We start from the raw sequence: 26,633 nt of genomic DNA on the forward strand, positions 1-26,633 counted from the left end.
GAATAAGAAAACCTATGATGTCCTCTCATTCTGTACTGGGAAACTAATACGTTTCACAGACTGGCTGAGTTGAGTAACTGGAGACTTAGAGGTCTGATGGAAATTGGTTTATTTCATAGGCTTTGTCTTGTTGGTCTCTTTCAAAATTCTGGCAACAATGTAAATTTAAAGAAATGTCTGAAGTGGCCATCAGATAAGTTTCCAAGCACTGTGATTAATTCATGTTTTCCCTGAGGTATCAGGTGTTAAAGCATACTACGAGGAGGACACAGAATTCGGACACTATAGCTCGGTGTATACGTGATGTTTGAAATAGCTGGAATATGTTCTAGTTCCAGAATTGTACTGCCTGCTTTGTATGATTACCAAACCAAAGCATCTGCTGATGGTTTGTATATAAAGGATTTGTTGGACATTTTTTGAAGTTGCTGAAGTATTTTTTGTTTGAGATGTCTTCCCTGAAGAACACTGTTTATTTAAAAAAAAAAAGTTCCGAAAGCTTACGAGAATTACTAGACTTGATTCCTCTTTCTTGTCGTCTACTGGTGATGAGTGTGGCAACTTTATGTATTCAGTGCATTAATTTGGCAATTATGTTTCATATATCTTAAATTTTGTGGAGATGATGTTGTTGATGGGGAGCAGAATGGAGCCCCCATAATCCAAGGGGAAATGGTTAGCACCCTGCTACACCACTTAGACACAAACAAGTCCATGAGGCTGGATGGGACCCACCCAAGGGTACTGGGGGAGCTGGTGGAAGTGCTCTCCAAGCCACTTTCCGTCATTTATCAGCAGTCCTGGCTAACTGGGGAGCTCCCCGTTGACTGGAGGTTAGTAAATGTGACACCCAACTACAAGAAGGGCCAGAAGGAGGATCTGGGAAACTACAGGCCTGTCAGTCTGACCTTGGTGCCAGGGAAGGTTATGGAGCAGATCATCTCGAGTGCCATCACACGGCACCTGCAGGACAACCAGTTGGCCAGGCCCAGTCAGCAGGGGTTTGTGAAAGGCGGGTCCTGCTTGACTAACCTTATACTTCCTCTATGACAATGGATGTTGTTTACCTTGACTTTAGTAAAGCCTTTGACACCATTTTCCACAGCATTCTCCTGGAGAAACTGGCTGCTTATGGCTTGGACGGGTGCACTCTTCACTGGGTTAAAATCTGTCTGGATGACCGGGCCGGGAGTGGTGGACATGGTTTAGTGGTGGACATGGTTTAGTGGTGGACTTGGCAGTGTTAGGTGAACAGGTGGACTTGATCTTAAAGGTCTTTTCCAACCTAAATAATTCTATGACTCTGTGTTAAGTTGCTAGGAATAGCTTAGCAGTCACAAAAATAAAAGTTCTTAGTACACTCTAAGCACATAGAACTTGTAAACTGACTCACTTCTGCTGGTGAAAATGAGAGGTTAGTTTAACCATCCCTACCTGAATTGTTTTTCTTTACAATGGTGGTGGCAATCCTTCATATAACTTATTATCCTTTTTCATAAAGAGATGGAAGTGTCTCTTCACACACAGATGTGCACCAACCCCCAACACACACACGCATGCACATTAAGTATAGGGTGTTTTGTATATTTATTGCTAATGGTAGTTTCCTTTTCATTATTATGCATAAGGGCTTTCTTTTATTTGCCTTCACACTTTGCATCTTCTCAAGTTGCGTGCTTTTCATTTTTTCAGCATGCACTGGATCTCCAGCTGGCAGTGGCCAATATCCTTCAATCTCTAGTGCACACAGAGAGAAACCAGCAAGTCATGTGCGAAGCCGGGCTCCACGCACGACTTCTACAAAGGTGCAGCGCTGCTCTGGCTGATGAGGACCACTCGCTGCATCCACCACTCCAAAGGATGTTTGAAAGACTGGCCTCCCAGGCACTGCAGCCGATGGTGTTGAGGTCAGAAAAATAACAGTGAAGTCCAGCTGAGCTGAGCCCTGCGCTGTCACTGGCTGGCTGTAAATGGCACGGATTGGTAGAGAGCATAAGTGACCTTGTGTGTGCTAGTGATCACGTTTTATTTCTCGTCAAATAGGCTGTCTTGCTTCTGTTTATCAGCATTTAACCCTGGAGACACTGGGAATTGGAGGGCAGGGTTGAAGTGTGGAGTGGGGAAAGTGTTTTGGTGTTTTTCACAGAGATTGTACTGAAGTGCTTGCTTCCTTCTGCAAATTTTGAGAGGCTACCAAAAATGCCATTCCTGGCTAGGTGCTCAGGGAGAGAAAACAATGAGGATGGATTCTTTGACTTTCTGTGCAGTGTTAATACATCAGACTGGAAAAGCTTCAGGCCAGCAGTTTCATTTAGCACTTTAGTTTGTGTGAAGGAAATGCAGGAAGGTGATACAAGAGATGTCTAGAAAAATCTGGGGCTGCACAGCTTAACAAAGGTTATCTTTCTGCATATTAATGCAAGTAGGTTTGTATATTTATGCTAGTACTAGAAAAGCAAGCTTAAAAAATTTATGAGCATATTTTGAGCCATTTGTTAAATAGCTACACAGCTGTATGATGGTTTGGATTGCTTGCTAGATTCTTGGGAGACCATCTTGCGGCCTTTCAGCAGAAAAAGGGGACTGACAAGAACGACAAAGAAAGACTTTTGACCAGGGCCTGTAGCGACTGAACCAGGGGCAAGGGTTTAAACTGAGAGAGGGCGGATTTAGACTGGACATAAGGAAGACATTTTTTACAATGAGGGTGGTGAGGAGGATGGATACCCCATCACTGGAAGTGTTCAAGGTGAGGTTGGACGGGGCTTTGAGTAACCCAATACAGGGAAAGGTGTCCCAACCCACAGCAGAGAGGTTAGACTTAGATGATCTTTAAAGGTCCCTTCTGACCCAAACCAGCCTGTTGTTCTGTAATCTCAGCTGGAATAAGGAACTTAATTGTATTATCTCCTAATAATACGATAATAGAATACAGCCAGGACAGCTGCTCAGTTCACTTCAGTGGCAGGTAGCCGTGTCAGAAATGATTCTGCAAGGAACATGCTTGGTGGTGGTCACTTTACAGAGACTTAAGCTTCCCTGAGCATAGATACTGATAGCCTAGGGAGCTGTAGATATAGATACTATAGTATCTGTAGATACAGATGTTGATAGCTGTGAAACAGTCCCCCAGCCAAATAGAACACATGGATAAAACAAAGCTGAGGTCACTTACTTCAGCCTGTGGTCTGCCTTTCCAGATGAGTTCAGCTTGCTGAACATGCATCAGTGAGCGTCCTGATGTCCTACAGGATGCAGCAGCCTTCTGCCAAGTCTTTGGAATGAAGAGAAGGGAACTGGGAGCTTTATCAAAATGTCAACTTTTGAGAGCATGTGTTTGAAACTTAAATAGTTTTGAATGGATCAAATGTGTTTCTTGTAATTACGCATTAGTTTGTTTGGGTTTTTGTTTAAAAGTTATGTTTATTACAAGTAATTACTGTTTTTTTAAAAATGGTATAGATTTGGTGCCACTCTAGGGAAATAGACAAAATTATTTGTAAACTTTTTATTCTCTTTCTTAGGGAATTTTTGCGCTTGGGAAACCCTTTGAATTGCGGAGCTTGGGACAAAAAGCTGTTGAAGCAGTACCGTGTTCACAAACCCAGCTCGCTGAGCTTTGAACCGGAAATGAGAAGTAGGTGCTGAAGTGCTAGAAATTTGTGTAAAGAATGCTTCACTGACATCCCCCAATTGCATACTTACATAAAATTTGTAGACAAGCATCCGTAAAAACCTAACTTTGCCCTGGCTTTGTATGAATGTGAAATCATAAGAACAGTGGGATTGGAAAAAGTCTTAAAAGCAGAGGGAATGAGGTATTTTTATTTAATATATATCCAGTGAGGTAATTATTTTTTATTTTAAGAACAGTGACTATTAAATATGATAGTTTTGCTTTTAAGTCTTGAGTAGATCCTGAGTTTGTAGTTACTTAACAGTAAAAGGAAAAATAGTTTTCTCAGATGCTTTCATGTGCACATCACTTGCCATTAAACCTATGTAGTGTCTCTCATGGGTTCAGTAAGGTGTCAGATAAAATTACTGAAATTACTACACGTAAGCATAATTTCAGCTAGACTCAAGAACCTGGCTCATTGTTAGCATTGCTAGTAATAAGAAAGAAGTAGAAAGAATTAAACCCCCCCCCCCCCCAGTTTATCTAATCTGGCAGAACCTCAATCTAATAATCATTTCTCCTATAAAGAGGTACAATTTGGAGTTGGAACACTCACTCAGTTATTTAAAGTTCAGCAGTCTACTTTTAACCATTCATTAATTTTTCGTGGTAAATATTTACAATGGTTTTACTCATTGCTCACTTTCAATAAGTTTACTTTCCTAGTATATTAAAATTGAAATCTTTAATAGTATGTGGTAAGCATGTATTGAATTATGAGCACATAGTAACTTAAAAATTTTCAAGAAAAAGGACAGACTTACATCAGCTTTAAAAAAAAAAAAAAAGAGTGGTGGAAGGGACACCACGACAACATAGTTTCAGTTTTAGTCCTGGAATTAACACTGTGGGAAAGTATTCGCAGTGTATTTTGATATATTTTGATACGCGTATGCAGTGGAAATTTTCATGATACCTTTGTTTGGTATTCTCTCATGGAAGTTCATCCATTTGATAGAATACTTCATATTCAATCAGCAATTACTCATCAGCTCTGATTTTCACAGTTACATCTGTTTTCCAGCCTTTCAGTGAGTCGGTCTGATAATTGCACTGAATATCTGTAAGCAGTGGATTTCTCCAGCCGTTGTGAACCTCTGTTCCACATGTGCTCTTTCCTATTATTGTCCATGAGTTGTAGAGCTAAGGAATAACTGGTCGTGTAGTATAGGAGAGTCTCAGGAAATGGTAATACAAAGAAATTATGGATATGTTTTCAAAGCATGTGATATTTATTTCTATGTGTCAATTCAGTTGTTGTATGGCCAGTTGTAACACATAGTTAAAAATAGTTGAAATGTTTGAATTATTTAAAAGGCGCTAGAAAGTATTCTGAATGGTACTGAATTGCAAGCATTAAATAATGAAATAAAATAACTGCATTCATGTTATGTCATCACGTTCAGTACACTTTGAAAGCGGAGGGAAGGAAAGATTCAACTTATCTCTTGGCCAGCACTGTATTTATTTGTTTATTTTTCATAGGGTATTATCACAGGGGAAAGTAAACAATGAAAATTGTGAAAATGTGAGTCTGAAAAGTTTTTAACCTAGGAAAGAGAAGGCAAAGCTAACTTCTGAATACTGCAAATTATATTAAATTTCCTAAGCTAAGTTTACTGAGCCTTTCTTCTTATTAGGAGCTCTGAGGCTTAGCTCAGAGTTACTGCATCTGAAAAACAGGAAGCAGAGTTTTTCCTGCCTGTTAAGTCAGGTAGCAGGAGTGCATCTGAAATGGAGCCTCTGCAAAATGGACACTTTCCCAATGTTAGGTAATGGGATGGCCTCTTGGCTCTTTTTTTTTGGCTTTACCACAGACTTTCTGTAATACCTTGCACAAGATGCTCGTCTTTCTGCCTCAGTTGAACATTTTTATAATGAGAGCAGTACTTTCCAACTCATAGTCTTCTAACTGAGAGGCTGAACAAGTCGATGATAATTGGCAGTTCAGCTATTGCATTGGAAGCAGTGCTTGAAAAGTCCAAATAAATAGCCTGAAAATGCCTCCCTTTTGCAATGCTGTGTTGTTTCTCGGCTTCTACTGTAGATAGCATGGTTACCTCAATGGAAGGTCTGGGTTCTGACAGCGTCTTCAGTTTGCATGAAGACAGCCACTATCGGATAAGCAAGAGCCTGCTCAAGCCAGCAGAAGGGAGCACAGTACCCCTGACGAGAGTGAAGTGTTTGGTCTCCATGACAACCCCACATGATATCAGGCTTCACGGATCATCGGTTACACCAGCATTCATTGAGTTTGACACCTCTCTCGAAGGGTTTGGGTAAGGTTTTACGGTGCTCTCAAATCACACGGGGCACAGCACAACGTTTTCTTACTTTCTTCTTTTAGAGAAATACTTGTAATTTTTAATGGACTGTTAGCAAACCAGAAACAAATGAATTTTTTAAAGAAAGGAATACTGCAAGCCACATAAGTTTCCACTCTGCCATTTATTAATGCCTTGAAACCAAATGCTTGCTTGCCATGTCTGAAAGTAGAAGTAGGTATGTTCTAAATGCTAATAGTACCTTCTCAGTTCTGGATTTCACCTGCCTTTTAAAACGAAGGAACGCCAACATACCCTTGCAGAAATGCATTAGTTGCTAGGACTTATGTGTGACATTTGGATGGCTCAAATGCTCTGAAACCCACTTAAAATTGCTGAACAACCCGGAAATGTGGAAGTGGGCAAATCAGAAATACAGGTAAAGCAGAGAGGCAGCTATGTTGAGTCCAAATAACTGGAAAAAATGATTATTAACTGGAGTTGTAGCCTGAATAGAATGCTTAACTAATTTTTTCTTTTAGCACACAGTATCATCTTCACTTACTGTTTTTCTCTCTCTAATTAAACACCTGCTGAGTGAGGCACTTTATGAGGATCATGTAATATGATTTAACTTGACTGTTCAGAAGATGAAAACATGACACCATTCTCAGCATCTGCTTAAGGAAAATGTTTTGTCTTTTTGGTTATAAAAATGAAATAAACCTCAAAATGCTCATTTTGTTCTGTGCTAAGGGGTAAATATCTCAAAAATCGCTGTAAAAATTGTGTAAGGTATTCCTTAACTGCCTGCGGACTGGTCCACAGGCAGAGGCTTGCAAGTAGGCTGAAAGGCACTGTCTCAGAGAGGACAGTGTGGTGAGGTACGTGCAAGTCAGACAATTGTGAATAACACCTCAGATGATAAGTAAATGTTCAGAATTTCCCAGAAGCTTGGTTAAAACCTTAAAAACTTTGACTAGAAGCTTTATTAAAAGGTTTTCAGTGACACAAACCACCAAAAAGGAGAACTGCTGTGAAGCCCAAAAGACTGACAGATTCTTCTATGATGGTTTTTTTTCACTCTCTTTTTAAAAAGAATTGTGAGAAGAGGTAGAAATGATCTGTTCTCCAGAGCTGTATTACAGTTTCATAAAACCCGAAACAGCTCCACCTGACAGAATCGTTGATCTTGTCTTTTTCTTTCCAGACCTAATATTTATACTACTGTGTTTCTTAAATCTCCTTCTGTTCTGAGGTGGCCTTCAACAGAGCCACCTGCATCTTAGTGTGCTTGTTCCAGTTTATTTGGGATGACTGGTCTGAGAACAGAGTCCAGCCTGGATATTTGGGAGCTCTGCTGTTCTGTGTTCTCTTTTCAGCTTCGCAAAGCCAGGATGCAGCACCCATTTTGCATCTAGCCTTCATATCCAATGTAGTCAGGGACAGACTTTTCTTTGAAAACAAATGGTGCTCAAAGCTCTGTTCTACATCCTTCATAAGAGAAAAGAAAATGTTTTGGATCTAAGGAGAACTTGAAATAGCCTAGCAAAATGAATTGTCGCTGTGGTTGCTCCAGGAGATTTGTAGGTGCTGGTAACGTGTCCAAAAGTAATCCACATAATGCAGCTATGACTTCTTGTAATTTCAGCAAGTCACCTAAGAAAGCTGCTGTAATCAATAAAAAAAAATTTTAGAACTTTTTGGTCTCTTTTCAAGTGCCAGGGTGTTTCATGAATTTAACAGTTGGTAGACCCGTACATGTTACCTGCTTAGAGAGAACATGCTTGTAACACCATTGACCGTTGGGGATTCACCCAGAGAAGAATATTTTCCAAGAGGGAGGAAGAAGTATGTAAGGAAAATTATAATCAAAAGAAAGATAGCAGTGACCAGAACCATGGACTGCTGTTGCTTTCAAGATGGGTGGTTGAGTTAACTCTTTATGGTTTACGTGAGAACAAAATAACTCCTAGCTCTGTCAGGCAGCTCAGCTACAGTTTACTTAAACTAGCCTGCTCAAGTGTAACGTCAAGAAAATTCTTCAGCAAGTGGAAGAGCCATCATTTTGCCTCCAGTAGGACAATCTATACAAACTGGAAGCTGAACTCCTGTGGGGATTCACTCCACCTCGGATAGGCTGGTCACTGAAACCATTGGGGCTCTTAAAATCTTTCAGTACCTGGGGGGAGGTACTGCTCATACCTGTTTCCACTATGTCCACAGCACCAGTGGCTCTTGTAAGGACCAAATGTAGCTACTTTGGTGAAATGACGTTGCTGTGAGAGTGTACATACTTAAAGTAAGAACACCATAGTATGCAATTACCAGATCCTTTGAATATTTAGCTAATCCAGTCTCTTTGAGGGTCCAGAACATCTCAAAGGCTGCAGTGAGTTATGGTTGCCCACAAGGGAGCATCTGATGCTGTGGAGCCACATAGGCATGTCTCTGCACCTTTGCACCAGAGATGTATGCTTGCCAGAGCTCTTTGCACTGGAGATAATTTAGCCTCACAGGGAGAAATTGTGAGAATTCATTTCTACTTTAAATTAATATGTACAGTCAAGGAGAGTGATGGTGTGCTTATGGTATATTTTCCTAGGCTATATTTTGTTTGTATTCAACTCCAGTTATACTGACTTTCATAAACTCCTGTGTTTTACTGGTCTTCTGTTTAACAGCTGCCTGTTCTTGCCAAGTTTGGCTCCTCATAATGCACCTACAAATAATGCTGTTACAACAGGACTTATTGACGGTGCAGTTGTCAGTGGAATTGGAACTGGTAAGTACTTGAGTATGACTGTCAGCAGCGTTCTGTATCTGATGTTTACTTGTCTTATATTTCTTTGTTAGTCTTGAAGTGATAGTATGGTGTTGGATGTTGTACACTCATCATTGAGAACTTCTTGCGTCTTTTCTTGTGTGCGTGTTTCTTTTTGCCCCCAAGTCGGTGAAAAGCAATATAAAATACAAATGTGTGATTGCTGTAAAATACAAGGCTTTCAGCAGAAGATTAAACTGTAATCAAGAGAAGCGGATGAATAATGAACCTGGATGCATTAAGTACGAATTGAGGTAGTAGTGTGAAGAACATAAGAAACATGGAATGAATTGTAATGCTGTGCTTGTGGCTTTGTTCTGCTGAATTCTTGACTGAATTTATTACAGGTGCAGTTACACACATAATCACAAAAACTCCATCTAAATTGTTTGCTATCCCTTATATTGTTCACTGTAGGCTGTTCACCCTACAGGAATCTGGCGTGCTGCGGGGCTAATTGAACATGATCACTTAGTTAAAGTGTTAAGTCTAAAAACTAAGTTGAAGGTTTACTGCAGTAAGACAGAATTCGTGTTAGACGGTACTTGAAGTCTGTGAGCTCTTTGTTCTGTGGGAGCACCCCAGGAGATGAAATGGAGTCAGGTGTATGTGGTGGAGAGATCTTCTTCAACAAAGGCTTCTTCAGCAACTCGCACCAATGGAAGAAGCATCTCATCATTACATTAGTGGTTTTGGAGGGCCTGATCCACTTCCACTTACTCTGTCTGGGGAACTGAAACTGAGTTGTTCTGAACAAGCACAGCTTCGGAGTTGATTTTTGGTTTTGGAATAGGAGGGAATAGTGTTCAATTCTTGCTTTGTTCTGAAAGAAACCCCTCTGAGCTAGCTTTATGTGGCTTTTCCTCCAAGCTTGAGTCAAAAATGAAAGAAGTAACATTGAAGTCCATGACGGAAAAGTTTGAGAAAGCACAGCTGGTGTGGAAAAGGAACAGGAACAAGTCAGTATCCTAAGTACTAGCTACTGCAGCTGTATAATGGGCTTTCATTTTTTGTTTTTAGGTGAAAGATTTTTCCCACCGCCATCTGGTTTAAGCTACTCAACTTGGTTTTGTATTGAACATTTTAGTACGCCTCCTAATAACCATCCTGTGAGACTTCTTACTGTGGTGCGGCGTGCAAACTCCTCAGAGCAGCATTATGTATGCCTTGCCATTGTCCTCTCAGCAAAAGACCGATCACTGATTGTTTCAACTAAAGAAGAATTGCTTCAAAATTATGGTAAGAATTGTATCGTGTCATCGCCTAATCCTGACAATGTTACAGGGATACAACAGCAAGTGTATTTTGAACCCAGTATCTAGAAGAATTGTGTGTGATGGAACTTTAGTTGCAGCTTCACCAGCTCCTAATGGGTTTTGACAATGGAAAAATGCAAAATGTAAACATTCATGTAAAATTAAGGAGCTTTTATAATTTCTAAAGAAGATTTGATATCTGCATATAAGGAAAAATTTCTGTCAATACCCCAAGTATTACAGATTTAAAGGAGGGATTCCATCATTGGTTTTGGAAGTTTTTTGCCTTTTATTTATCTTGTATTATTCATTTTAGACATCATCTCTTGAGGTGCAAATGTTAACTATCTTTGCTTTGAGGTTTGGAAATTGTAAACTAACAGGTTGTGAAGGCTTTTTCAATCTGGGTGGTCTCAGTGCTAGAGGCCTATTTGAAGGCGATCAGTCATTCACTTCATGTTTTAATACTGTGATCAGTTCTCAGGAAGAGTTTGTAGCTTCATTCAGTATCTGTGATCAGAGGTGGAATTACAGGAGGTGCAAGGAAGATCGAAGTGAAGTTGGTGAGGCCAGTGAATTTGCTAGAGAGCACTATCAGTGCGGCCGGGGGCTTCAGGCTTAGCCATCTCCCATCTCCTGCCTTGTCCTCCATCAAAGCCTCCAAAAATGGTCAGTTTTGACAAGCCGTTTATGCACAGTGGCCGTGGAGGAGCTGAGAGGAGCAGGGCAGCCTTCTGCACATGTTTCAGGCTTAGCTCTTTACCAGACCAACACACTGGCTTACAACTGCTTATCAAAAACCTGTTCCTGCTTCTGTTCTTTCCTTTTGAGTAGCAGGCACTAATAAAGAATTTATACAGCTGTTACTATTTTTTAAAAAAACAGACAACAAAGTAGACTGTTATAGAATATTCCTTATTTTCATGATAAATGGACCTTCACATCACTAACTGCAGTAGTTTCTCTTAGTAGAAGTCAGGTTCAAAACCTAAAACCTGGGAGCTGAAGACCCATAGTATAAGGGAGGAGCTAAACCTCTTAAATTACAAAGATATTGACAGCATTTTCTTTCTTAGAAGACTGAATTCTTAAAAGAGAGAATTAAGTGAGTTTATCTTCATATTAATTGCTTTAGCCTGCACTGGAGCTATTGATTGTATGTTTTTTAGTTTGTAAGCCTCTGTTATCTAATTCTTTAAAAGAGATTGGATTTGAAGAGGCTTTGTCAGAGAAGATCTGAAGGTCTCTGACTACGAAGACTGTTTTTTAATTGAACGGGATACTTTTGCTTTACTGGAGTGCCACCCTGTCATGGCTAAGTCGTAATTGGTGGTGAGCAGGTGAAGAACCTGAAGAACTGAGGTGACAGGCCCACCAGCACGGGGACTGGAAGTGCTGACAGTCTGTTGTAAGAATAAATGGGGTGATTTAAGGATCCTTCTTGTGAGCGAGAATTGTGCTCAAAGGTGTCTGGCTGAGAAAAAGAACTTGAGATTATTTTTGTATCTGAACCTTACAAGTTCCAAGTACTCTGCTTTTATCATTTTCCTTGTGCTGTTTCTAAAGAAATGAGTGTTCTCCCAGTGCAGCTGGCTGTTGAGGTAAGAGGATTAGTGGTTTTCTTTTCCTTCAATATGAAAGAATGAAGAAAGATCTGAAAAGCTCCTGTTTTCTGTGGAAGCGTTCACCGGTGGAACATTTTCGAGCTTTGTCTTTTTTTCTTTTGGGGGTGGGGGGCAGGGACAGGCTTTCAAGTAGAGTGTGGGTCATTCTGCTTTGCGATGGAGGAGCTAACGCGCCTGCGAAAACTGATCATGCCCTCTGGTATGTAGCCAAAGGATGTCTTCTAGAGAAATGAAGAAATCGTGTGCTGAGAACTGAAGTGTATTTTAACATCCAGGAGAGGAGCAGTCAGCACCCATTAGTGAAAAAAGACCTGGGAAACGCTTGAAGAGTATAGGTGGGTGAATCGGGGAGACGTGGTCAGCAGCTTGTGGTTTGCAGCCCCTGCAGAGAGGCAGGGAGTGAGTTCCTCTGGCCCAGTGTCTGGAAGGCAGGCATCCGTCCCCGACTCCTCTCACCGTTGGTGCAAGGGCAGCCGATGGAGCCGTGGGTGCAGCTCTCCCCACCCCACGGCAGCGGGTGCTCACGCCAGCTCAGCAGCCTTATGACCCAGCTCCCCTGCGGGTACACTGAAGGGAAGGCAAGGGCGACTCGGTACTGAAGTGGAACGGATGAGACATTGTGAAGTCCTCGTTTTGACTTGGGCAGAAACGTCTCAGCCCTGAGTTTAATTTTCCTTAGAACTGCAAAAGGGAAGAAGAGAAGCCACCATGCTGAGGCTTGAGTTACAAGTATCCCGGTCTGTGCTTGATGCGTGTGTCACTAGCCAGCCATCGTATTTGTGGCTTTTATCAAGGAAAAAAAGTCTCAGGCTTTCAACCTCATCTTTAATTTCACTTATGCTTTGTGATTTAGCATGATTCTGATGCAGATGCTTTGAAAGGCAATCTGTACTTGTACCTTCTTTTATGTGTGACCTAACTGTTTAAGCAAGATAGTGGCAAGCTTATAGTGAGTGTCTGTGGCCAGGTGCTGTCAGGGCAATAGGGGGCTTCTGTGGGAAGAGCCCGGGGCTGCCACATGCCAAACAGGGCCAGTTCTGGCCAGCTCTGCAGCAGCCCCGCTTCTGTGGGACACAGCTGAGCCCAGCAGTTAGGCTGGTGGCACCTCTGAGAAGGCACACATAAGAGACAGTGAAACACTGCATGCAGTGAGGAGTAAGGGGGAAAAAAGGTGAGAGAAAATGCCCCGAGGGCATGTAGGTGAGAGCAGAGAAGAAGAAGGTGCACTCCAGGCGCCAGAGCAGAGATCCCTTGTGGCCCCTGGAGAAGACCACACCAGAGCAGGTAGTGGGGCCTGTGGAGGAGACCACGGAGGAACAGGGAAAAGTGTAAGGAGAATGTCTGGGAAGTATGGGTATCTTTCTCTCCACAGTGTGAGAAAAGTGAAAAAAATAGCTCTGTAGGTTTGGAGAGACCTCTTATTATTTCTTGCTGACTACTGCTGGAAAAACCTTCTTAGAAAAACAACAGAAGATCCTTCTGTGACTTGCATGGTAGCACGAGAAAGTCAAAACTTGAGCAAACTGGTCATTTTAGCTAAAATTTCAAAGGGAGGGGAGAAGTAAAATGTAATTATCAAAAGTCTAAAAGTATCCCGAGAATATTCTTAAAGAAGAATTAAAGCAAAAGAAGAAGAGACCTGTCACTGAGACTACCAAAACTTGTACTAGTTTGTTAATGTGCAAGTATTTAAGGGCGTTCAGCCTGTCACTGTGACAATTTGATCTGAATACTTTTTCAAATCTGATTGCATTCTTTCAGTTCTTGTAATTAAAGACCTAAAGTTATTCTTGTTAACTGTTTGACTTTATCCATATCTTGTTAATTGTCTTTTTGTTAACTATGTGCTTTCTAAAAATTTGGCTTTAATGTATTGCTGTAGATTGTTTTGTGTAAAGTCTAATGACATTTTCATGTTTTAAGCTTCTTATAACATTCCTACTGGTGCCACTAACTGGTACTTTTCCTTTAGTTGATGACTTCAGTGAGGAATCATCATTTTATGAAATTCTTCCCTGTTGTGCCCGTTTCCGCTGCGGTGACCTCATTGTGGAAGGCCAGTGGCATCACCTAGTTCTGGTCATGAGTAAAGGCATGCTCAAGAACAGCACAGCTGCGCTCTACCTTGATGGACAGCTTGTTAACACTGTTAAGGTAAAATAAGTGTTTAAATCCTCATCATTACTGGTTGGAGTGATTTCTCTCTCTGTGTACGTGCACAAAAATCTACACAAAACAAACCAACGCGCCCCTTCCCCCTAAAAACGACAAAAAAACGAAACAAGCAAACTAAAAAACACAAATGAGGAGCCTTGCTAAAAGGGATCTTTGCTCACTACACAGCTCCGAGCCAGCTCTGCTCCTATTAAGAGGAGAAGATAATGAATGCTTTCTCAAGCATGAGCAATAGTAACACTGAAGTGAAGTGGATGTGTTGCGTTGAATGTGAGGCAAGTGTGTGACACGACTGTGCTGCTGACTAGATTAATTAGAAGGATCATAAAAAGCTAAAGAATTATCCCAAGGCCGTGTACCAGATCTAACTTTGAATAATAGGGAAATTACAGTGTAAGACAGCTTTGCTAATTTATTCAGGTTGTTCCTTTCCCAACCCTCTTGCCACCCCAGAAATACCATCCCCGTGTCAGTGATAGCCACCGAGATGTCCAGTGTTGTTATTAATCAATTGTAGATGAAACACATTTACTTGTAAAGGTCAAAATTTTGTTGCTAGGTGGAAGAAACTGGGAGGCCAAAAGCAGAGAGTAGTGAAAAGCACTGTGGACCTGTCCACTGAGCACAAAGTATTCCTGACCTGTAACCGATAACTACAGAGCATTTGACACCTGGCAGGTCTGGGCCTTAAGGGGGTAACCTAAACCTGGTGTGAGCTGTAAATTAGCTGTACTGCTATAGGTAAAACAATGTTTTGACTTTCAAAGTTTACCTTTCAGTATTCCTTTTGCAGGAATACGACTATAGTAACTTTACTTGTTATGCTAATAGCTGTAATACATGAGCATGTATCTGGCCATCTGTCTGGCCATACGTGACTACATTCAGTAGCTGGTAATAGAATTTTTACAAGGTAGATAGAAAATGCCCGTGGGATTGTTATTGTCATATACGGGCCAACATCTTACTCGTGTATTTGTTCTGTTGCTGTCTGAAAATCTTATCAGATTGAGTTCATCACGTTTGCACTTTAGCTTGAAGCAGTATAATTACCAAAGGCATGTTTTCACTGGTTGAAAAAAGAGGAAAAAGAATGCAAATTTATGAGATCGTCTTACTGCTTTTGCAAAAAATAATGACCGTCATAGAGCACCGTGTTTTTAGAATCAAGATACAGCCTCGTTCTTTAGTGTTTTAAAGCACTGAACTTGCCTGTTCTCATCCTGCGTTTCCACACACACACTTTCATCTTTTGAAAGCCACTTCTGATCTCTTCATTTACCTTCTGTTTAATGTTCTTTACTGACTTTTGTATCTGTATGGTATCAGAATACCATGTGTTACGTAGCAATCGTTCGGTACGTTCCCTGGTTTGCAGAACGCTTTCCCAAATTTCTGATCTCCCTATTTTCTTTTCAGGGTACCCATGCTCTCTCAATAACTTCACTGTGTTTTTCTCCCTTGCAGCTTCACTATATTCACAGTAGTCCTAGTGGGTCTGGTTCTGCCAATCCACCTGTAGTCAGCACTGTTTATGCCTATATTGGCACGCCACCCGCACAGCGCCAGCCCTCTTCGTTAGTGTGGCGCCTGGGCCCTACGCATTTTCTGGAGGAAGTTTTGCCTGCCCCAGGTATTAGCACCATTTATGAGCTGGGACCAAATTACGTCGGAAGCTTTCAAGCAGTATACGTACCATGTAAGTACAATTCACGTGGCAGCTAGTAACTTGGCCTGGCTGTAGTGGAATCTTTTGTGTGTGTGTTGGCAGAAGAGGTGAGAAGGTAGAGTATGTGGTAGCAGCAAGGAAAGGGTAGCTCTTCGTAGGAAGAAGATTAGTAGCTGTTATTGAAGAGAATGTTGGCTTGACACAGCGTTTAGGGATAAGATGTAGTTGAGAACAGTCAGTGTGAGGTTAATGTTTGGACTGGATGATCTTCAAGGTCTTTTCCAACCTAGGTGATTCTGTGATTCCGTGAAATCCAAATTTTAATGTACTCCTGGTAGTTCTTGTACTGAGATACAGAAGTGCTTGTATTCCTCACTTCAGTTTTAAACAAGTTAGAAATGCTTAAAGCTGTCATTATTCATACTGTGCATTATGTTTATCTGTAGAAAGTGAAGTTGGAAAGGTGTTTTAACTTGTCAGCTTCTACTGATAGCACTCATTTGCAAATCTGCAATGTATTCTGTACTTTAAACGTAGCTGTCTTGAAACATCGTTGTTTATAGGGCCTAAATAGGTCAACTGATAAAAAATTCAAACAGGAAGGGATTGTGGTGCATCAGACAGTCTTTAAGCATTCGTTGCAAACAAATATGGGCAATTCTATTACATTTTTAAAGGGTTCTTGTTTGAAATTGAGGGGAGTACAACACAAAAAGATGTGAATAACCTTGTTAGAAATGTGTGCCCATAGCCCTGTTTTTAAATATTCAGACAACGGATTCTTCATTAGCTCTGGTAAGGTGCACTGTCACTAGCCAGATTTTCCTGTTCTGTAGAGCTCCCTGTCTTCCCGTCCAGTTAGAGCATGTCCTCACTAGCATCAGTATTATGTCAGAAGATGCTGTTTGCTTTACCTGACCATCACAGGGCTTTTCAGTGAGACGTAAATAAAAATAGAAAATGTATCAAGTCGTCTTGTCCTTCCATTGTCTTTCCCCATGAGGACCATAATGCTCTCCAACTCTTCTGGAGAGAGACTGTCACCATCTCAAGGAAGGAGGCAGTGAGTGCTGAGGGTGCTAGGAAAACAAAAGTATGTACAGGGAGTGCCCAGTCTTACTCTTCATGGTGAAATTGTACCCTAGAGTGGTGGCAGACACCCCCCGGCACCCCCCCAAATGTAGATGATGATTGGGCTGTGAAAGAATGAGGTATCATGAAAAAGAAGGTAGCTTTCCTTGCCCATCTTGAGTGAAAAACTTTAGGGAATTGAATTTTGTCATGTACAGATCTGTGTCACATACTTGCTTTTTTTGACAGCTAGACAAACCTGGCAAGCAACTCAGGATTTAGGTCTCTGCTAGGCAGTTAAAATTTCTCCTGGAAGGCGTTTTGACTGGTGGTGTTCAACTTTAAGTACCGAATTAGCCAAAGCAAATTCCATGAATGTGAATTTGTTCATTCACTTCAGAAAATTAAAGTTCTTCATGCCTTTTTGCTAAGGCCACGTTCACCAGGAATCCCACAAGTAACTTAAAAAAATTCTTAATTTCATAACTTGTTGACTTTTCCCAGTGTGGTGGTGTATTTCTCCCGCACAAGCTTTGCTCAGTTTGTTGTATTTCAGGAGCAGACTGCACCAGGACAAAGGGCATGTTTTCTATATGGGGCTAAGCTTCTGTTCGTGTCACATGCATTGTGCATGAGTTTAATAAGGGGTGCAGTATGAGCTCTGTATCTTACCATTTTATCTTGGCCCCTCTTTCCAAAATGCTTGTTCTTCCTTAATGTGATGATTATTTGTGGAAATCCTGGAGAAGAGCCCCTGTAGTCTTCCGCTGTTGTCCTTCACAGGGAAATTGTGTCTGACTTGCCATTTGCCCATGCAGTGCTTCTTTCGGAAGTTTTGTCCCTGTTTGCAGTGACCAAGATTGCTATTTTCTGGGAATTTGTACTGTGTTTAAACAAAATTTAAAACTTGATACTCTTTAAGTCTTGGAAAGACCTCTCAGAGAGCAGTTACTAGTTCAGGAGAAGGAATTCCTTTGTCTGTTTGCTGAAATGGAGGAATGTTCTTGGGGCATCCGTGTGAGCAAAGAATTCGATGAGGATTTCATTTATGGGGAAAGCAAGACTTCTTAAGTGAGACTCAACAGGAACTTAACCCTGGTTCAACAAATTATGTAGACACCCAGCTTCTCACTCATTTCAGTGTCAGGTGAGGAGTCTTCATGCTTTTTAAATTCCGTTAATGTGTTTCACTGGAGTTGCAGACACCTTTTGACCTGGAATGAAGACACAGAAATGAGTTTCTGTGTTGAGACTTCAGGTGCTGAGTTTTGTATGCTTCCTCTGAGCATTGTAGACAGCTGCAATCATAGTGTTGGCAGTGCCTTGCATGAAGCATCCATTTTTGGAGCAGTGGATACAAAATAGTGAAGATACAGTTATATATTCTCTTTGATGCCTGGGCCTTTTGGTCTTTATTCAGTCTTGCATCTCTTGTACCATTCTCTAAGGCGTTTATCCTAGCAAACCATTGTAAAAAGCCTGTTGTCATAGGCAAAGATGCAGACGTACCAAATATTTCTCTGGTTTTTGATTACTTTGTTTTTCTTCGGGTTGGAAGGGAAGTGAACAGCCCTTAGGCTGTATCCAAATTGAGTACAGGCATAATGTTGCCTTCCAGAAATTTAGATGAGGAAGCACTGCGTATTCTATTGCTTGGCCAAGCCACAGGCTGCCAGCTGCTGTATTGTAGACCTCCTTGAAAGGAAACGTTTGCTGTGTGCTGCCCTTTTATCTTAAATAGCAGATTTATTCCACAACTCCATATGCTATCAAACTACTCTTCGGTAGAGCAAGCAAGTACGCAAAGACAATATCACATCTCAGCTACTTGTGAAACCTTTCTTCTGTACCTATTCTGCAGTATCATTTGCTTAAGATTTTACTTTTGAAACTGGAATGAAAAACAGTGCTATTACTTAAACGAACTTTTATTTTATCTTTAAGGCAAAGATTCAAAGTCTGAAGGAATCAACCCGTCTCCAGTATCTTTGGTACCAGAAGAGAAGGTCTCTTTTGGTCTCTATGCGCTGTCGGTTTCTTCATTTACAGTGGCAAAAATAAGGAAAATTTACAACAAGTTGGACAGTAAAGCTATTGCCAAACAGGTACGCTGGGAAATGAGTTGCTTAATGTGTACTACTTGTTTGTTCTTTTCTTTTAACTTCTTTCAAGGCAATTTGCTCAATGCAACCAGGAACAATAATGTACTTGTCAGAAGAGTTGCCCAGAATCACTTTCATGTTTTAAAAAAAATTTCAAAAGTTGAGGGAGATTGTACTCCTAGATTTTATTCATATTCTTGAAATTGCTAGTGGCTATGTATCTTAGCACCTGTTGGAGGTATTTTGGCTTTTTAATGTCGATGGCAGTTTTAATCCTGTTGAAAAACAGTTAAGATTATATCATTGAACAGCATTTCTACTGCTGCATATGAACAAAGCTGATAGCTTAGTCCTCTGACTGTGATTTAGATTTGGAAACAAGAATATTGCTTTACATTTTTCTTCAAAGTGCATCAAAAGTCAGTGAATTATTTATTCAAAGGACCGTGTGTGAAGAAAGACTGAGAGAGTTGGGGCTGTTCAGCCTGAAGAAGAGAGGGCTCTGAGGAGACCTTATTGCAGCCTTACAGTACATACAGGGAGCTTTTATGAACAACGGAGAGAGACTTTTTACCAGGGCGTGTAGGGACAGGACAAGGTGTAATGGTTTTAAACTGAAAGAAGGTGGATTTAGTGGGTATCAGGATGAAACTTTTTATGATGAGGGTGGTGAGACACGGGAAGAGGTTGCCTAGAGAAGCTGTGAATGCCCCATTTCTGGAAGTGTTGGGGGTCAGGTTGAATGGTGCCTTGAGCAAACTGATTTAGCGGAAGATGTCCCTGCCCACAAGAGGGGGATTAAGCTAGGTGATCTTTAAAGGTTCCTTTCAACCCAAACCATTCTGTGATCCAGTGGGATTATTTTTAAAATTAGATTCATCTTCCTTAAACTTCAGAGACTGGAGATTTCTCTTTACTTTAGAGAATGTCTTAATGACTCTGGCATAGTTCTGTTTTGTTATGTGTAACTCTTTATCACAGGAGGAAAATACACAGGTTATGTACAGGCTTGTGCAAAAAAACCTCTTCCCTCTATCTCCTGCTTTTTTTCTTGTTTTGTTCAGCTGGTGATTTCTTCTCATGAAAATGCCACACCTGTGAAGCTGCTACATAACTCAGCAGGGCATTTGAATGGACCAGCACGCTCCATTGGTGCAGCTTTGATAGGATATTTGGGTGAGTTGAGTACTTGAAAATCATTATGTTTAAAAATGATTAATTACTTGTCAATAAGAACTTAGGTCTAGAAGGTAAATCATGTAACTGATGGATGTTAATCATACATTGTTAAATTTAATTGACATTTTTCTATTTTAAGGACATACTATTATCTTTTTTACTAACATGGGATGCTCGTTTCAGTTCATATGAGTTATCATTATGAAAATATATTTTACCTTAGGTCATAAACTATTTTCCAGTGCAATATTTCATTCTCATTCTCTTCTGAGGTGTCATAGTTCTTCTAGTGATACTCTTTTCATAATTCAAGCAATACTAGAATGCAAATTACTTGCATGTATTCACAATGATTTCCTACAAGAATTAGAGTTGATTTTATTTTCTCTTGTCTATGCTCAGGTGTAAGAACATTTGTCCCCAAGCCTGTTGCCACTACACTGCAGTACATTGGTGGAGCTGCTGCTATTCTGGGACTTGTAGCCATGGCATCAGATGTAGAAGGGTTGTACGCAGCTGTGAAGGCCTTGGTCTGTGTGGTAAAGAGCAATCCACTAGCCAGCAAAGAAATGGAAAGAATCAGAGGTTATCAGGTATGTAAGAAATGTCTTAGAACGGAGCAGGCTGATTGAATTTCACTGTCTGTCCTAGCAGTTCCTGTGGAAATTCCTTGTTGTATTGTGGTAACCTGAGTTTCTGCTCTTAAGTTTACTGAGCTCTTGGCTAAATAGCATAAATGAGTTATTTAGGATGGCTTTTACAGGAGAGTGTGGCAGGTTTTGCTAAGCAGTTGTGCACGTTCAGCTGCTTTGCTGAAACTGAGCCTTCATTAATAGCAAGGAAGAGCACAACTATGGCACTTAGATGAATCTTTTCCTGTGATTGTGAACCCACCCCTGCAAGCCTGGGAGCTTCTGTCTCTGATCTGCCAGCGAGAGAGGAGGACAGGGACACATGATGAAAACCAAACAAGTGGGTTCCTAGAATCATTATTTTGAGGAGACTTGCACAGGCTTTATAGTTAGTGATGCTGTTTGCTTTCAAGCTGAAGACTTCTTAATTCTCCATCGGGATGGGGAAAATGCAAACAGTTATGCAAAAGGATTGGTTGACTGACTCGAAAAGATCTTCATGTGACCAGTGCCTTTTACGTTTCTCACGAAGACTGCTTTACTGAAACGGAAAGTTCATGCTGTGATTTGGGTGGTGTATTTGCAAACCTTGTAATGCTAGTGGCTAGTGGAGTTACCTCAAAACATATTATCATGTAGCCTGTTACAGACCTCGGCTTACTTGCACCATAAGCAGTCAGCAAATCATCACATGTGACCCTACATTCCACTTGTATTGATGTCAGCAAATGGCATGGTTTGAGAGGGATTCCCAGAAATCTGTGTTCCTTTAGTAATGTTTCAAGGAGGATGGTGAAGCTAAACAGGCCAGTATGTTGAGACTTTAACAAGTTTGCATCAGAAGACAAGTAACAGTAATAGTACATCTGGCAATTTGTTCTTTCCCAACCCAGACTATAAGAAGTTAGAGCAGAAATGAGGACTGAAAGGATGACATCTTTGGTCATGCCTAGGGCAACAAAGAGTAGCAAGAAAAAAGAAACTCAGGCTTATTCAGATTTATGTTGTCAAGGCTACCTTTTCCTGGTGCCAGCATACCTCTCATTCTTGTGTGCAGTACTCTAGGGGTGCTCTAGTTAAGTCTGCCATGTCCACGGGTGCTGTCCAGGAACACAACTCTCTGAGAATGTGTCATGTGCTGTCTTAAACTGTGACTGACTACCGAGAGCTCAGGGCATGGGGGGGGTGTGTGCCTAATCCTCAGGGCCTAGATACTGCCTGAAGTGTAAAACAGATGTTTTCGGAGCTGTAGGGCATCCTTTTCTGATCAACCATAATGCCACTTCCAAGGTTTTTCATCAAGAGCGTCAACTATCAGACATACCGTAAGGGCCTTCTCAGAAGGGACACAGTCATTTCATCCGTGCTTCTTTGTGCTTAGACAGTGTTGCTGTGTGTTCGTAGGATACTAATTCATTTTCTGTTTACTTGTTCAAGTTGCTGGCAATGCTGTTAAAGAAGAAACGATCCCTTCTGAACAGCCACATACTCCATCTGACCTTCTCCTTGGTGGGAACTGTCGATAGCGGGCATGAGACTTCCATTATTCCAAATTCTGCTGCCTTCCAGGACCTGCTCTGTGATTTTGAAGTATGTAAAGCTGCACAGAAAAATGAATGATGATGCTGGGTAGTGATTAAGTCAGATGCTGATAGCATGCCTTAAATACTGAACAGCAGCAAACTAGGTTGTTATCCTGAGAACTTAGTATTTCGAAGGTGTAGTATAGTGGAGCAGCTGAGCAGCAAGATTATCGGTAACTTTTCCTGCTGAAATGGCTTGAATTTCTTTTAACCTGGGTGTTCTACTGCAGTACATGTGTTGAGGCATGAAAGACTTACTGAAAACAACAGGAGGAGGTAAACTTTAAACATAGCACGTAGCAATCACTTCATCATCAATACGAGAGAGATCTCGAGGTGCTGGAGCGAGTGCAGAGGAGGGAAATGAAGGTGGGGAAGGGCCTGGAGAACAAATCCTGTGAGGAGAGATTGAGGGAGCTGGGACTGTTTAGTGTGAGGAGGAGAAGGCTGAGGGGAGACCTCATCACTCTCTACAGCTCCCTGGAAGGACATTGTAGAGAGGTTGGTGCTGGTCTCTTCTCACAGGTGATTAGTGACAGAACAAGAGGGAATGGCTTTAAACTGCAACAGGGGAGGTTCAGACTGGACATTAGGGAAGAAATGTTTCCCAGAAAGAGTGGTCAGACAGTGGAATAGGCTGCCCAGGGAGGGGGTGGAGTCACCATCCCTGGATGTGTTTAAGGGTCATTTGGATGAGATGTTGGGGGATATGGTGTAGGGGAGAACTTTGTAGAGTCGGGCTGATGGTTGGACTCGATGATCCCAAGGGTCTTTTCCAACCTGAATGATTCTGTGATTCTGTGTCCTGCAAAGTTAATAGTAAGGCATTTCAAATTATGCTTGCACAATCTGTGAAATATTGAAGGGTCGTTTTGTTAAACTAAGGAAAGTAGAGAAGTTCAAAAGAAATGCCAATGTGTTAGGGGCTGATAAATGATGTACAGAACTCATCATTTAGTGTTTGCTCCTTTGACGTGATCTGTACCTGACACAGACTGAGTAGAAGTATCCTGATCCTCGTAGATGAAAATAAATAAATAAACAGAAATACTACTGCCACCACTAATCCACCTGTAAGATACTGACTTAATAGCACAAGTCCGTCTTGCACAAATGGCTTTATGGAGTTATCCATTTCCTTCAGAGCACTCCTGGAAACTTTATTTAAGGGTTTTGTATATGAAAAAGCTCATTTTTTCTTGCTGCTTACTATAGCCTTTATTTTAATAACAAGGACAGTTGGTTTTAACTGGATTTTGAGAGCTTAAAGGTCTTTAATGCTCTCACCTCCCCCCCCAGCCAAGATCAACAATACACTATAATTATGGCACAAAGAAAGAGGAAATGAAGACGGCAGACCTGAACCTTTGGTTATTTCTTTTATTTTAGTGGGGCTGGAATTTGTCACACACCAAAGTTTCCTCTTTTTTTTGAGGTGTAATGTTAAAACTAGAAATTAAGTTTGTGCCATGCCTAAACAAATTCTTCAGTATTGTGTAACTAGTTATTTTTAACAAAATTTTAAAATTACAGTGATGCTCCCTTTGTGCTCACACAAAATTAAACCCGGATTTAATAGAAGTTGCTGCATCTACAGGAGGTGATGTTTGTGGTACAGCTCTTAAGGCAGAGGAACCGGTCAGCAGAGAGAACACTCTGCCCAGCTCCTTTAGTGGGGAGGCATGAATTCTGATGAAAAATACTCTTATCTCCTTTTCCCCCACGTTTCCCCCCCCCACTTTTCTCCCCCCCCCCACTTTTCTCCCCCCCCCCACTTTTCTCCCCCCCCACACTTTTCTCCCCCCCCACACTTTTCTCCCCCCCCACACTTTTCTCCCCCCACACACTTTTCTCCCCCCCCACACTTTTCTCCCCCCCCACACTTTTCTCCCCCCCCACACTTTTCTCCCCCCCCACACTTTTCTCCCCCCCCACACTTTTCTCCCCCCCACACACTTTTCTCCCCCCACACACTTTTCTCCCCCCACACACTTTTCTCCCCCCCCACACTTTTCTCCCCCCCCCACTTCTCTCCCCCACACACTTTTCTCCCCCACACATTTTTCTCCCCCACACACTTTTCTCCCCCCACACACTTTTCTCCCCCCACACACTTTTCTCCCCCCACACACTTTTCTCCCCCCACACACTTTTCTCCCCCACACACTTTTCTCCCCCACACACTTTTCTCCCCCACACACTTTTCTCCCCCACACACTTTTCTCCCCCACACACTTTTCTCCCCCACACACTTTTCTCCCCCCACACACTTTTCTCCCCCCACACACTTTTCTCCCCCCACACACTTTTCTCCCCACACACTTTTCTCCCCACACACTTTTCTCCCCACACACTTTTCTCCCCACACACTTTTCTCCCCACACACTTTTCTCCCCCCACACACTTTTCTCCCCCCACACACTTTTCTCCCCCCACACACTTTTCTCCCCCCACACACTTTTCTCCCCCCACACACTTTTCTCCCCCCACACACTTTTCTCCCCCCACACACTTTTCTCCCCCCACCACACTTTTCTCCCCCCACCACACTTTTTCTCCCACCACACTTTTCCCCCCCCACACACTTTTTCCCCCCCCACACTTTTTCCCCCCACACTTTCCACCCCCACACTTTTCCCTCTCTTCCCTCTCTTCTCTCTTTCCCTCTCCCTTCCTTTTTTATCTTCTTTTTTTCTTTTTTTTCCTTTTCCCCATAAAGGAACCAGCTGAAAAATTTCATCAATGGTGTATAAGTCACTCAGGCAGCAAGTACTGTACAGATGATCCAGTTTCATATTGTTCGTTCATGTCTGTCTTTTTTTCCCCTGAAGACCAAGAACAGCTGGAGAACAAATACACTTAAGAAACTTAAAAAATGTGCAAGTAATAGGTCTGTGACTCACCAAGAATAAACTTTCCAAAAGCCTTAGTTTTTAGCTTTGGTCTTTTTTTTTTTTTTTTTTTAATTATATATTTTATTTCTGTATTCAGAAATCAGTGACCCAAACATTTCACTTAAATTGGATAAATTAGACGTTTTTATGCTAAATAGGGAAATGGAAAGATTTGTTCTGATCATTTGAGATGATAAGATTTGAAGAAAAGCAAAAGCTAGAAAGCTTTTTATTTAAGCCAGTTTTATACACCCGAGTACAAGTATTAATTATGCTTTGTTCATTAGCAAGTGAATTTTCAGATTTGCAGCTATAACTGAGTTTTCTGGCTTTTACATCTTTTATTACTCCTATTGATTGAACAATTGATTTATCTTTTTGTTGTAGAGCATCTAAATCAGTTAAAATGGTGTGCAGGAAAAGCTGGGTAAAAATAAAATTTTTTAAAAAATCGAAGTCAGGGAAGACATTGAGTTTAATCTTGGCAGAAGACAGTAAGTTAATTTTACAAAGAGAAAATCTTCACTTAAGCCAAAGAAACTTAACATGGCATTTCTCATCAGCCTTGCAAACCCCAGTGACTCCTTTGGAGTCATTGCACCATCTGTTTAAAGAGAAATTCCAGATAGTGTGTAACTTTTTTGTCTAGAACTCTTCCTAAAAGTTTTCAGCATGATACGCTTACAGAGAATATGTTTGGTACCAGTGTGCATTTCTTTAGTCTTAGTAAGTATATTGAATACTTCCCTGAAGTTGAAGAATAAACAGTTGAGCTTTTGAGCACAACGGCCAGGTACATAGTCATGTAGACAAACAGTTTGAATCTCGTCAAGCTTTCATAACCTTTGGTATATTAACGTCAGTTCCTAATCTTAAAGTGGATTTGTGTACGTGACATTGTTTATTCTGTATTTCAGGTCTGGCTTCATGCACCCTATGAGCTTCATCTGTCATTATTTGAGCACTTCATCGAACTTCTTACAGAGTCGAGGTATGAGGCGATGCCAGCCTAGTAATGAGACTTACAGGGTTAGGTAATACGGAGAGGATGCTCCAATTTTAAATTGCCGCCTCCTTTCTTTCCTTCTTCCAGCGAAGCGGCAAAGAACGCTAAGTTAATGAGGGAATTCCAACTCATCCCAAGACTGCTCCTGACTCTTCGAGATATGTCTCTGTCCCAGCCTACTATTGCTGCGATTAGTAACGTGCTGAGCTTTTTGCTTCAAGGCTTCCCTAGCAGCTATGACTTGCTCAGGTAGCCCACACCTGGGATAATTCTGTTTTTCTTGGTTTTATTATGTTGGTGATCTTGGTCAAAAATACTTAATGATCATACTGCTGTGGAGCAACATGAAATGCTCATGTACTGAATTTTTTCTCTAAGAACTAGACTGAACTAGACACAGGCAATAATTTTGTTAATGCCTTGATTTGCATATTAAACTCAGTTTGTATCTGAAAAGGTATGACTGGTTATGAATGATTAAACTGGCTTAATGTTCTGCAGGCGTAAAGTAAAGGTGCTGTATTGCAGCTCTGTTGTTCATGTGGAGCACTGAGCACTTCTCTTAAATCCATTGAATATTACTTGAGATGGACTATAACAATACTTCTGGTTAAAATGCAGCTTTGATTACTCTCCTGTATGAAAGGTTTAGTTCAAGATTTTTTCCTTAATCA

General features: G+C 41.2%; 1 protein-coding gene across 8 annotated transcripts in view; it reads left to right on the forward strand.

Moving 5' to 3' along the window:
* WDFY3 (WD repeat and FYVE domain containing 3) overlaps window positions 1-26,633 on the forward strand; it is a 187,167-nt gene that overhangs the window by 105,164 nt on the left and 55,370 nt on the right. For all 8 annotated transcript variants that reach the window (XR_012623209.1, XM_074823816.1, XM_074823815.1 and 5 more), the window contains 13 exons: window positions 1,693-1,907; window positions 3,525-3,637; window positions 5,727-5,958; window positions 8,628-8,728; window positions 9,788-10,006; window positions 13,621-13,802; window positions 15,291-15,522; window positions 18,508-18,668; window positions 19,730-19,841; window positions 20,247-20,437; window positions 21,914-22,066; window positions 25,871-25,944; window positions 26,047-26,208. Coding sequence is in view for 7 of the 8 variants with exons in the window: in XM_074823816.1 (XP_074679917.1) it covers window positions 1,693-1,907; window positions 3,525-3,637; window positions 5,727-5,958; window positions 8,628-8,728; window positions 9,788-10,006; window positions 13,621-13,802; window positions 15,291-15,522; window positions 18,508-18,668; window positions 19,730-19,841; window positions 20,247-20,437; window positions 21,914-22,066; window positions 25,871-25,944; window positions 26,047-26,208 (2,147 nt within the window). In the remaining variant the exon portion in view is untranslated. The remainder of the gene's footprint in view (window positions 1-1,692; window positions 1,908-3,524; window positions 3,638-5,726; window positions 5,959-8,627; window positions 8,729-9,787; window positions 10,007-13,620; window positions 13,803-15,290; window positions 15,523-18,507; window positions 18,669-19,729; window positions 19,842-20,246; window positions 20,438-21,913; window positions 22,067-25,870; window positions 25,945-26,046; window positions 26,209-26,633) is intronic.

The sequence above is a fragment of the Strix aluco genome, chromosome 4 (genome assembly GCF_031877795.1).
Source record: "Strix aluco isolate bStrAlu1 chromosome 4, bStrAlu1.hap1, whole genome shotgun sequence".
Lineage (NCBI taxonomy): Eukaryota > Metazoa > Chordata > Aves > Strigiformes > Strigidae > Strix > Strix aluco.